The sequence below is a fragment of the Epinephelus fuscoguttatus genome, linkage group LG20 (assembly GCF_011397635.1).
Source record: "Epinephelus fuscoguttatus linkage group LG20, E.fuscoguttatus.final_Chr_v1".
NCBI classification, from domain to species: domain Eukaryota; kingdom Metazoa; phylum Chordata; class Actinopteri; order Perciformes; family Serranidae; genus Epinephelus; species Epinephelus fuscoguttatus.
This window is the reverse complement of record NC_064771.1, coordinates 7,661,853-7,675,500: the sequence shown is the minus strand read 5'-3', so window position 1 is coordinate 7,675,500 and position 13,648 is coordinate 7,661,853. Positions and strand designations below refer to the sequence as shown.

Genomic DNA, 13,648 nt, shown 5'->3' with positions numbered 1-13,648 from the left:
GCCAGGTGTGTATATGTCTGTCTGTAAGTTTCAGTTTAAGTTTAAGTTTATTTACTTTATTAATCCCCCGAGGGGAAATTCAATGTTTTCACTCTTGCTTGTCAATTACACACAGGTCCGAAAGACACACACATGCACAAACAGGACCTATACATGCACAAATTGGAGAGATGCCCTTGGTGAGGCGCCCCGAGCGGTTGGGGGGTTCGGTGCCTTGCTCAAGGGCACCTCGGCAGTGCCCAGGAGGTGAACTGGCACCTCTCCAGCCACCAGTCCATATTTTGGTCTAGACGGAGACTTGAACAGGCGACCCTCCGGTTCCCAACCCAAGTCCCTATGGACTGAGCTACTGCCGCCCCATTCAAGACACAACAGAAAACAGAACAGACACAACCATTCAAGATGCAGTCATGAAACTTTTTGGCTGTGATGTTGAGATTAGAAAGGTGGCTGAGTTTGAAGATGGGTGTTATCTGAGAAAAAGGAGGGGATAGGCCATTACCTCTACCTTCCTGATATTTCACTGGGGTATACAGTACATGACGGTATTCATGCAAATTAAAAAACAACACGCATCTTTTTTCAGAGTACTCTGTCTTTTTTGTCCAATGTTTGATGGAAAGGCGCTGGTGACGTCAGTGCCGTTTCTTTAGCTCGTTTACTGTCTACTGTCACAGCAAAGACAGAAAAACTCACTTTTTGGGAGCAGATCAGCCGGCAGACAGTGAATGTTGCTGGTGAGTGTTGTGCTTTTATTACTGTTTGCTTTGTGAGCTTGATGTTAACTGTGTGGTGTCAGTGTAGTGTCACGTTAGCTACCTAGCTAATGTTAGTGTCAAAATATTGTTGTCATAGAAACATACTGTGTGGAGAATGTCATTAAAAAAAAGTCATGAAGTGCCGGGATAAAGCACTCCCCAGCACTTTTCCTCTAAAGAAAAACGCAATGTGGACGTAGGCCCTTACTCATTGTAAAGTTCAGCAACTCAACATTTAGTCGAAAAAAAAAAAAAAAAGTTAGAGTTGAGTTAGATGTGAAAATATGCTGGCCCCACTGTTTCTCCTTGCTGGCTGGCTTTATCAAACTCTGCTGTTCCACCAGTAGAGACTGATATCTGATGGCACGTGCTGTGCACGACATCACCTGAATACAGCATCTCCCTATCAGTTTTATGGAAAGAGAAGCGTCTTTTTTTAGCCTAGCTTGATTTTATCGCAAGTTGGTTTCTCATTTGCAGGCAGTTGAAGGGGCCTCCATTCATCTCAGCATTAACATTCATCACATATCAGACTGTTGGTTTGTGACTTACCGGTATTACAGGTGATTACATCTGACAGTCAGGTGTCTCTGCTAAGCATATTTGACAGACAGTGACTTTTTTTTCATTTTCACCTTTTTGACAGATGACAGAGTAGATTGGAAACAGGGGGAAAGAGAAGGGTTTGACATGCAACAAAGGTCCCAAGGCTGGAATGGAACCTTGAGCTTTGCAGTAATGTCATGTGTCATGGCTCCAGGCTACATTAGCTGCTACTAGCATAAGACACGTAATCGTCTTACTAAACCATAGCCAGTCAAGTTGCATTATGGGTAATGTTGGCGGAAGGTTTTGACAAGGAAGAGGAATGTGTGGAAGAAACAATGATGATATCTCTGGTTCTGCTGCGGTGAATTTGATCCCTATGTTGTAAGCTGTCCATTTGTTTTTTTGTTGGTTTATGTTCAGCCCTGGGGCATTGATATTTTCAAGCTTTGAGCACTGATGACTATCTTACAGATTTGTCAAATCAATTGAAGCTAATGGGCCATTGAGACAGGGTTATAGGCCCAATTTGGGTTTAAAAAGTTCAGTCTTACTTGTATTTTGCTCAATTCTTATGTGCAACCTTTAAAACATCCCCACAGCATCAGATACCACAATATCACATTTGTTGCTAAAAGTCTCACCACTTTGTTAGAATTATTTTTAAAGCTGGAGTAACGTTTCTCTTTTTTGGAAAGCCGTGGCAGTAGCAGCAGCAGCAGCAGCAGCTCACGCTGACACAGGCAATCTCTCTCTGTCCTCCTCACCACAGAGAGCTGGATGATGGCTCCCACTTGGTGAGACTTAACATCCCAGTTTAATCACATAGTTTTTACACTCCTCACACAAACACTCATACACACACATGCTCACTCCGACAGGGGATTGGTTACCACCTCACCACCTGCCAAGGACACTGACAATGCTGAGGCCAAGCTGGAGACACTGTTAGCTGGCTTAATTTAAGATTGCAGAGAGCGTCAATGATAATGAACCTGCATTTCTTTTTCATTTGCCAACTTTTTAAATCATGTAAAATTAACCATGTGTTATGATAGACCTGGTTGCAATAAACAACAACAGTGTGTTGCATGCAGAAACAAGTACATTCCTAATCATGTTTGGAGCCTTATTAGGAATTCTGTGGGACAGCTGGAGTAAAGCCAGGTCCCCGCTCTGCCTCGGTGGTTTGGTTTGAGGGACTGTGTTTACCCTCTCAGTAATCAGTGCAGTCAGATGGATGTGTTCCTCACATAAGTGTTTCCCTTGATGAGGTCCTTACCTGACCACAAACCATTTATCACCAGAGAGAGATGATGACCTTAAATTACCCCCTTTACTCGCTCCCCTGTATTTTGGTCTCGCCCCAGGCCACTGTGGCTGCACTGTTTGTATGCTGGCTACCTCCTCCACGTCGTGGTGCGGAGGTTCTTCCCATCCCACAACTCGTGACAAGTGTCCTTTTCTGCTTTAGTTAATGAGAAGCTGGTGTGGGTAGGAGTGGGTTTGAATTGCCTGTGGTAGAAATCCAAGGAATATTTTCCAGATAGAGGGAAAACTTTAGCACAATTTAAAACAGCCAATCCTACAAGTAACCACTGTTATCTCTGATGATTTTTTATTTTTTTTGTCAAAACAACAGCGTTAAAATAGAGAAGTCAATCTTGACACTTGCATAGTCTCTTTTATAGTTACTTGTATTTCCAAGGTGACATGGCATCAAAAGGCGGCAAAAATATGCGGTGAGACGAGGCATTTCAGATATGCTCAGACATTCAAATAAAAGGGCAAATGTCAGAAAGCTGCGCACTCCACAAGTTGACTACATTTACCATCAGTACAATGTGAGAAGCATTTTGTACCAAGCAACATTTAAAATACACCAGACTACTGATAGAAGTTTATGTAGAAGCACTTGAATGCTTCTGAAGTGTTTGTATTTATGTTCTTTGGTGTCACAAACAGCTTATAGAGAAATAACTGATTGAAAGCCTTATTAGGAGGCTATTATTAGACTGCAAATCAATCACATATCATGAATTATGACTAACATAGAGACAGGATGAAAAGAAGGCGTCTTGTACGGTAATGATTCAGGGCTTAATACTGTGGGATCTCTGTCACACACTTTTAAATGGACTTAATAAACAGAGTGAGTACATGGAGTCAGATACAATTATGGCAGTTTTAACAGCTTTTTAATCAGGGAAAATATCCTCACTGACGTGCATATGTGTTACCATGGTTACATGTATGCATTAGTATAAATAGGTTATGGCATATACATGGCCTTTATTAGGATCAATTATGAGTTTTTGGACAGATTTGAGGATGAGCAGATGGATTTATTCTTGGTTTAGCTGTTGAAATCATGCTAACATCCCATATCTGCTATCATACTATCCTGTGGTTGGTTCGTTTTCTTTCACACCACAAATGAACCACACCAGAGTCTGTTTGGAAGTGAACCGGGATTCACCTGTTAGGTTGTTTGGTTTGCACTAGGGTTCGACTCACAGCTTTCAGACCAGCCCAAACGAACCGTGCTAACCACGCAAGCAGAGGTGAGTTTGTTTTAACTGAGCCCAACAGGTTTGGTGTGAAAGCACCCAAAGAGTCAAAATATTTTGCTGTGATTTGGCTGAAAGAAACAGTGGACTACATGTTGGAGCCTGATCAATCGCCACCCTGTGTGACTTGTGTGATGTACCTTAAGCATCCTACAGACTGTGAGATTTTAGCGATCTTTTAGGTTTAGTGCAAGCTACACTTTGCGACATGGATCTAAAAAACTTGGGTACAACATCAAGTTTGATATATGCAGACTGCATGATGACAGTGCCTACTGAATTGCAGGCTACGATCTATATCCATCAGCATCAATATGCAAGAATAAAATGTCATCAGTTTGCATGATCCCTCTATGCTGCTGTAGTGGTAAGAGACAAATAAAAACAGACATGAATCGAGCCCTGGCTATAGTGGCATTTATGTTTATCGGAAAAGCCTGAAGAAGAGGAGTAGGAGGAGAATGTGGAGGCAGTCATGGCTGCGTAAAAGAGACCAACTTGACATGTCAATTTTGCAACGAGAGCTCACAGTGCATTTATTAGCATCTTCTAGCATCATCAGTCATTTCATGCTGCATTTCTATTGGTTGGTTAGTAGACTCAGTTTGTGATAGCAGTCACGCAGTGAGATGCTGCATTTCTGATACCGTCAGCATTTTATCCCAGGCTATCTTTGATCGCAAGACCCTGACAAAGGCCATCCTTGAACCTCAATGTGCAACATAGGACCACCATTTTAGAGCCACGAACAAAGATTTCACCACATTTCTTTCATGTTGGTCATCTTGCATCTGGGATATCCCAAAATCACATGGTATGTACCGGGCTTTAATGATTGAAATGGAGGTGCCACTTATCAGCATCCTTGTTCCACTTGACAGCACCAATAATGATGTAAATGCTGGAACCATTTGTTGTATAACTACACAAAAGAAGATAAAAGATCCTGACATGTCAGGCTTTTTGCTGGGATGTTGTTAGGCATCCCAGATGGCTGTGTCAGTTGTGTCCCTCTGTGACATAAAACACAGGATAAAATGAGCCACTGTCGTGCCTCACGCTCATTTTCGTTCGCGACGACCCACTTTTGTCAGGCCATTAATAGGCTGATATTGTGTAGTATGAACCCAGCAGTAAAATCAAAATCCTTGAATATGATACAGTTATCTCTTGCCAACATGTAAAATTATGTAGTGTGCCTTAACAGACAAATGCAATGTGATTTTTTTCCTCTTATTTTTATGCATTTTCCTTCCAGTTTTTTTACATGCATGGACCGTGATCAAAGACGTTTTAAAATGAGTTTTGCAGCCGTGCAAACCAAAACAGCAGCAGCCTCTGCCAGCTGCAGTCTTGTTAAAGGAGAGAAACACAAGCAAGCCAGATTATATTTTTTTATTTACATTTTTCCAGCGTTTTCTCCTTCTCTGTTCTTACTCTGAAGAGGTTCAGAGCTATTTGCACACTTGTCTGATCTCGCAGTTAGTGTTTTAAAAAGACCTTGCATGTATTTACTTGTTTACACACCTGACACACAAAAAAACCATTCCCCTTATCTCACCTGAATGGAGGTTTAGATTCATCTTTCCCTCTCCCTGTCTTCTCCTCCTCCTCCTCCTCCTCCTCCTCCTCCTCCTCCTCTCTTTATTTCTTTCACTCCTTAGTGAACTACGTCCCCCACATCAAAGCATCAAGATCCCTTTCTTCTGTCCAGGATGCTTCAGCTGTTCTAGAAAAGGTGCACAGGGAGCACAACAACAGTAATTTAGAGCATTGCTTCTGCATCTGATAAGGTTATCAAAACACAGCATCACATGGTATCTTTACTTTGTTTGTTGTGACCCTAGAAAACAATAGAGGGCTTCCACACTGACAACTTCCCAGCTTTTTGCATTCAATAATTTTTGTTTCCGTGGACATTGTCTTTCAGCAGGGAGCACAGTCTGTAATTTCCCTGTCTCTGCAAGAAAACACAGTGCTTGAAATTTACTACACATCTGTTTGCTCCAAGTCCTAGGGGTGAGGGGTGGGGCCACACACATACACACTCCAAGAGTCAACACACTGGTACATTAATTGATCCTGTTGTCAGAAGGAGCCCCCCCTCTACTTTTGTGCCAAGAGGGAAGGAGGGAGGAGAGGGAAAACAGAGGGGAGAAAAGGGAGTTGACAGTTTAGATACATAGTCAGAGAGACAGCGAGCGAGTAGGATAGCATGGTGGGTGTGCTATGTGAGGAATGCCGGCTCATGTTGTAACTAGAACTCCTGAAAGGCCCTGTTCTTTCCATACCGCTGGGACACTTTAGACCCCGTTTTGGCAAGCAGCCCAACGCCCAACCCCTCTATCTGTCTCATTATCAATGTGCCTTTTTGTGCCTTCGGGCTCCTTTTTTATGCATGAATCTTCAGCAGCAACAGCTCCACAATAGGTCTGCATGTAAACTTCACTGGACTAAGTTATTACATGACATATAAAGCAGGCCTTTGCCCAGTTTGTGCACATCAGTGTTGCGGTTTGGTTGGAAATTTTCCCCAAGACCTCCTGCAGGGCTGTGAATGTGTGCATTTGTGACACGGGGGACTCCAGTGGGAAATGAACTCCCAACCATGGAAATGAGAATGCCTGCTTTATCCAAAAAGCTACAGAAAAAATGGTAGATGTTTTGTATGAAGTTCCTTGAGTATCGTAGGAAGTCTTTGGGATAGTCTGGAATGTCAGTGGATTTTACAAATTGGTTCTATTGCAGAAATGTAGCAGAATATTTTTATGCCTCTGCACCCTTGACAGCTGTGGCTGGAGACATTGTGTTTTTGGGTTAGCCGTCTGTCTGTATGTAAGTCCTTACGTCTTAATAGAACACAATATCTCCAGGATTCCCTCAGGGAATTTCTTCAAATTTGGCACAAATGTCCACTTGGACAGTATGAACTGTATGAACTGGTCTGAATTTGGTGGTCAAAGGTCAAGGTCCCTGGGACCTTTGATCCGTTTCATTTTCTTGAACCTGATACCTTGAGAGCGCTTTGAAGGAATTCCTTCAAATTTGGCAGATATGTCCAGTTGGTCCCAAAAATGAACTTGATAGAATTAAGTGGTCAGAGGTCAAGTTCATTATGACCTTGTGTCAGTCCCATTCTTGTAAATGTGATATCTCAAGAACTGCTTGAGGGAATTTCTTTTAATTTGGCACAAATGTCCACTTGGACTCAGCAATGAATTGATAAAATTTTGGTGGTCAAAGGTCACTGTGACCTCACAAAGCATGTTTTTGGCCATAATTCAAAAATTCAAGTCACACAAGTCTAATTGGTTAAAATAATGAAGCGGTATTACATATTCAATGAGTCAAAGGTCAGCTTCACTGTGACATCATAATATTTTCTGGCCATTATTCAACATCAAATCTCTGAAACAGTAGGGGAGACATTTGTTTAGATACTGAATTGGGGACATTAATCTTGGATGTTCATCTTCAAAATGTGTAGATTGTATAGATCTTCTGTGCTGCTGAGTTGAAGGTGTGTGTGTGTGAGGCATCCATGCTTTAGAGTTTGTAGCTTCTTTGTGGCACCATCCATATTTTAGGTATTGTTTACTGTTGTTGCTACATATGAGTCTGGACAGATATGGATGTAAACAGCAACTTGGCTGGTTGGCAGAGGCATACAACCGCGAGGCGGTAATTCTAGTTTGTAACTCTCTTTGTGCTTTTATTGAACCTTTCATTTCTTTTTTATGCACAGAAACCACAGCTGCGCTGGAAATCAGAATATTTTTCCCTTTACAGCTTTTCTGAGTTGAAAATAACATCAATAAAGCAGAAAGAAAGGATTGAATATTTAATCAGTCCTCCAGTGGGAACCCATTTATATGCTATGAATTCACAAATTGCTTCATATTGTCTTTTTTTTTTTTGCTACAACTGCTGCTCTTAAGCATTCACTTTTTATGATGTAATTCATTTTTTCCCCACAAGTTTTATTTATACATTTCTACTTAAAGGATCATTGTGATTTATTACAATTTTCATCTCATTTTATAGTTTGCAACTGCAACTAACAGTAATTTTCATTATCAATTTATCTGAGAATTTTTTCAAGCAACTTTATTATTTGTTTCGTCTTGACAGATTTGGTATCAAAAGTGTTCTGATTTCTATTTGTAGTGGGGATAGTACTGACCAATCACGTTTGAGCGGTAGGTAAAGTTTTGACCAAGATATCAGCTGGCTATACGGGATCTCCAGAAATATGGGCTGTTGTCCCCACAGGCTTTATCATCATTAGACCGATAACTGATGGGTTCTGAGATTAATGTCTTCAAATCGCTTGTTCTGCTTCACCAACAGTCAGAAACCCAAAGAAATTGTGTTTCCTGTGATATAAAACAGAGAAAAGCGTCATATTCTTACATTTCAGAAGCTGGATCCAGAGGGTGTTTGACATTTTTTGGTGATACATGTCTTGAACATTGAATTCATCCAATAAAAAGTAGTTTCATCAAGTTTCATCACACCATGAAATTATATTGATTCTTTGGAGGATGATGTGATATTTGCTGATAGCTGCCTGATGCTGGGCCACCAGGACTGTTTGAACTGGGGACAGAAATGGTGACACAGACTTGCCATGGGAGTTTCAAAATAAAGGTCCTATCTTAAAAATGAGGTGATGCTTCAATGATTTCACTTTTGCATAGATAATATTTGATCATTGATAGTTGAATCAGTCTTTTGATCCAAACTGATGTATCTCTACAACCCTAATTAACGCAAGATGGTTCTGTAAATCAGATGGATTAATTGACTAGTTGTTAATCTAAAACCTCAACCTCTCGCCATCTCCACTTTTCTTTCTTTTCCTGTCTCTCTGTCCCACACACACAGACACACACATACACAGACACACTTATGTGATTTTCCACACCTAAGTGGGAGAAAACAGTAAGGGAGATTGAGTGCGATGAATGGCTCTGTATTCAGAGGCCTTGGCAGTCGGGCTCCTGTGTGGGTCTTGGTGAACAGTGGGGCTTTACAGTAGATCTCTGCTGTAGGATGTCTGAGGATATTTAGCTGTGGAGGAGCATTTCCAGCCCTCAGTAGAGGCTGAAGATAGATGTATGTCTGATACTTTGAAGTCTGGTAGTTTGATACCATTTAGAATGAGGCTTTAAGGGGTGAGTAGAGCATCGGGCTGATGGCCAGATGTGATTGGGGTCAGATGATGAGAAAAGAGGATTATGCTTGTAGAAGAAGTTATTGTTGTCACAATAGAAATTTAAACTTAAGCAATAGATGTGCTTCCATTGCAACCATTGGACTGCTTATTAGCTGTCTCTTGGGGTTCCTGAGAATTTTTTCCATTGTGTAACTGCTGGAACCAGTTAGACAACCAGTTTAAGCAACTGATATTTAATTTGAGACACTGTGATCAGTCTGAAAGTAAATGAATAGAAATTATCGTGACAACACATGTGGCAGCAGGACTAAAGAAAGGGACGATATGATAGACTACAGTATGTTACCTGTTGGAGTACAGAGTGAATGAGTAAGACATGGGACAAGTAGCAGTCTGTCTGTTCCAAGGTGAGTGAAAAGAAAAACCTGTTCAGTCTTGCTAACTGACTTATGCTATTTTTGCACCAAGTGCTGCTTTGGAAAAATGACTATATGTATGTTTTATCCTGGCATGCTTGTGTTTTACGGTTGTCACTCTCAATTCCAAAGAGCTGTGATAAGATAGCAGTGTAAATGAGGTGGAATGGTACATTTCTGCAAGGCAGAATCATTTGTTTATGAATCATTTGGCTGCCAGTGAGGGTGTCAGACGAGCTGAGAGAGGGAAGGGTGAGGCAGCAGGAGGTGAGGAAAGCTCCCCATCCTGTCGGGGCTGTCAGGTTGTTTGATGGAAGGAGTGATGACGGGGAGACATGCAGGGGGAAAAAAACTTTACTGTGAAAACACACACGGGGTCCGGCAGGGATGGAGGGATTTCTGGAGAGCTGTGATGAGAAGACAAATATGCCACCAGATACTAATGGTCTTTTTCCATTCCCTCCCTCTCTGTCTTTTTCCAGAGTTGCTGGGCTCCACCAAGAGACTCAACATCAACTACCAAGACTCAGACGGGTAAGAGGAGTGTGTGTACGTGCTGGTGTGTGTAAGCCTGTGAGATAAGCATGAGTCAAAAGAATGCAATGGAGGAGTCACTGTGGTTTGATTGACATGCAGATTTAAATGCCTTACCTGTGGCTGCCTCCTGTTTATCTTCAGTTTTCAACGTGTGACTCAACTACATCCCACACATGTTCTGACATATAGTGCCCTTCAGAGTTATTACCTCACTCTTAGACACACAGAAATTTAGTGAGAGACAAGAATGTGCATTTAATATATGGCAACTCAACTGCTAAATCTGTTTGAGTAAAGGACTTTATTTTGTGTCAAGCGTTCAGTTATATTCACTGTAACTGCTTCCAGAGGTGCATGGTAACTTTTTGAAAATATGTTGTAGTTAAGGTTCTCACATCACTCAGTTGCTCAGGGGCTCAAAGCTGTTACTCACCAGTTCGATGTGAAAAAGCGGTGCAGGCATACAGAAAAATCCACATGCAAAATTTCCATGACAACAATGCATGTTGGGTCCTGTGCAAATGATATACATTGCCGTGTTCTAGTTTTGTCAATAAATAAATGAATACATAGGTGTCCATTCTGCACAGCAAACACCTGTCCAGACAAATAGGAATGCACCAATTATGAAATTCTGGGCGGATCCTGATGTTTAAAATAACAATCTGGCTGACAGCCATTACCAGTGTTTTTTGCTGTTGTTTATTTTGTTTTCCTTGTTATTCATTCCCCCTTTTGTGACAGGGAAACAAAGAAATCGTCATTGTCATCAAACAAACTGAATTGTTATAAAATCATCCAGTCTCCATTGCACCACCTTTGAATGAGCACAAATTCAACCATATGCATTTATGAAAGAGCCTTCACATGAAAACCTTTTTAACTGCTTCAGAAGTATATTAACTGTATATAATATACCAAAAATCTCTCTTTAATATCTTTATTTATTGCTGTGAAGACATCAATGAATTTCTCAATTGGAACAACTTATGAGACCGTTGTAATTTACCTTTGCCCAATACCCATTTTCACTGAATAGAGCTGAACTGAATAGAGCTTGAACACATTATAATATATATACTATATGTATATAATAGTTAGTGGGATTTGTCACACAGCAAAGATTCCCTTTAAGAGCCAAAAACTCCATCACTGGATGGGTTTTTTTGTTTAACATTTTGGGCGGAAGTAAGAAAAAATGCTTGCTGTAAATGATAAATGTCAGTTGAGTGTTGTGAATGATGAGTGGTAGACAGTAACACAGCCCAGCTGATTATCAGAGCAACACTGTTTCAAATAAAACGTCAAGTTAATCACATCAGATGACAGTTCATCGCTCTGTTTTTCAGTTCCCATACATTTCATCACTTCCTTTTTGTAATTCATAATCATTTTCATCACTTCCATTTCTTTCAGTTATTTTTTGTTAATCCAACCCTCGAGGCCACTTTCTTCAAAATGATAAATGGCAGTTTTGTCTTGTGAATGATGAGTGTAAGACAGGGGAAATGATGAAACTTGTTTCTGTTTTCATCATACCATGGCTGCTTTAATTAAATCAACTTTAAATGAATCCAAACACTTCCTAATTTATCACTTTGTTTTTCATTTTGCATCCACTTTCACCACCTCCATTTTTATCAGTAAATTTTCTTACATCTACTCCTCATACTTAGTGCACTTCTAATGCCTGCTGTTTATTTCTTTATGACAGCTGCACTTTCTGCAGCTCTTAAAATTTAAACTTGATGCAGCAGATTTTAACGTTATACTCAAGAACTGCATTTACGTATACTGACACTGTCTCATAATAAGTGATATGTGGAAATAACTGAAGTTTTGGGCCAAATAATGTGAAGTGAAATATATTGATTGAATATTATAAGTGTTGATTACCAATAGATTTACCAATTCTCTAGTCAGTGTTATATTAGCTGTAATATACCAGCAGTGTAAAGCAGACATCAGCAAATCAGGACTAAGCAGAAAAACATAATCCAAAGTGGTAATGTTTTGGTTTAGTGTGAAGGTATTATACTGTAAATCATACAGAAGTAAATATTGATTAATAATGTAGTGAACTATTAATGTATGTCACCTATGTTTTTATACAAGGTTTCTTTTAGAGCCTGCGTGAGAAAATGGCCAGAGAACACTGGAGGTTGATCAATTTGATGGTTTGTCTGATTAATCTGTGCTGATAGGGCTTTTTACTAACTATCATGAGCAGAAGGACTTGGCTGGCAGATGGCTGTGCAGCCAAGTACCTATCAGCTACATTATCATCTTCATCGTATCCCAGCTGCTTGGCTATCTTGTACGCATACATTGTCCATTATTTGGTTGTTGAGGTAGTCGTCAGTGTTTTTGTCATAAGGTATCGGGTGTTGACAAATCAAACTGATAAGACGTTCCCCCATTTTTGGCAGCAAGCTAGCTATGACCTGGAAGTATGACATCATTTGGAACAAAAGATTTTATTGGTCAAACATATATTGCTGCAGGTGGAAATCCACTTAAATTGAGTCCTTCCAAAGGTTTTTATAAATTTTCATGCAACTTTTTTCAAGCAAAAATTGGTGCTTGGTGTGAAATGGCTTGAAGGCGCTGAATTTGAATTGCGACATTGGCAGTTTGTGTCTTGCTGGTTTGAAACAATGGTTCATTGATCTCAGACAGAGTTGGACAAAAGCAGGATTCTAATTTCTAGCGGGTGACCCATGATTTTGATGGCTGAAATAATAACTAGGTCTGAACGATTAATCAAATTCACACCGACATTGTAGCCTCCACCAGTAATGCAGGGACGTACATCCCTGACTGGGGCTAAAGAGGGGAGGGTTGTGTTAAATGATCAGTAGGTACAGCTCCAGAGAAAGCAGGTCCATTCTGCTGTGTAACTTTGTCTTGTGTGTGTATTGTCCTTCATTTTGACATGTTTTTACATTAAGTCTTTGGCTCAATCGTGACCAAAATATCTTGTTTCAAATTACATTTGATTTTTTTTATCAATTAAAAAGTAATTTAAAAAGTCACAGAAATACTGCCCATCTGATCACAATTCCTGTTCCAAACTGTTCCAATATCCAATATCGGTTGACCTCTACTATGAACATATTTAGTTGTTCAGTGAGAGCAACAACAACCTAATAAAATGAAACAGTATTCTTACTCAGATTTTCTGCATCTGAATGCATGTACGTTCCCATGGTGTTTATCAGTGTTCATCAGCTTTCGTATATTCTGACATCCATTCAACTTTCAAATCCCATTCAAACTTTTTGAAATATTCAGACTTGTTTGGAGCATGGCAAAAATGCCCTCCCCAGGTTTTGTTATTAAAGGGTCTCTATAGGCAGAATTTTTCAGAGCTAGAGTGGAGGACTCAACTGACAGAGTGCAGAGAGCTTCTGAAACATGTCTCTTTAACTCGCTGCCATGGCCGCAATTTTCACTCTACATACACAATTTTTGGGCAAAATGGAGTAAAACTTGTCCTCTTTCCATCAGTGTTACTTTGGAAGCAATCAGACTTACACATTTGGCACAGTGAGCCTGAAAGTCAGAGAAACTCCACCAACTGACGCATTGAACTCCATGTTAAGAGACACCAGAAATCTCTGGGATCATACCAGTTTTCTA

The 13,648-nt window shown here is 40.3% G+C and overlaps 1 protein-coding gene across 2 annotated transcripts in view; it reads left to right on the top strand.

The window, feature by feature from the left end:
* LOC125880918 (caskin-2-like) overlaps positions 1–13,648 on the top strand; it is a 77,140-nt gene that overhangs the window by 19,190 nt on the left and 44,302 nt on the right. The window contains exons 1-2 of one of the 2 annotated variants that reach the window (XM_049563755.1): positions 9,187–9,460; positions 9,952–10,003. In XM_049563755.1, the coding sequence (XP_049419712.1) occupies positions 9,430–9,460; positions 9,952–10,003 (83 nt within the window). In that variant the 5' untranslated portion in view covers positions 9,187–9,429. Of the gene's footprint in view, positions 1–9,186; positions 9,461–9,951; positions 10,004–13,648 lie in introns of those variants that run through there. The other variant, XM_049563754.1, reaches the window with a different exon arrangement.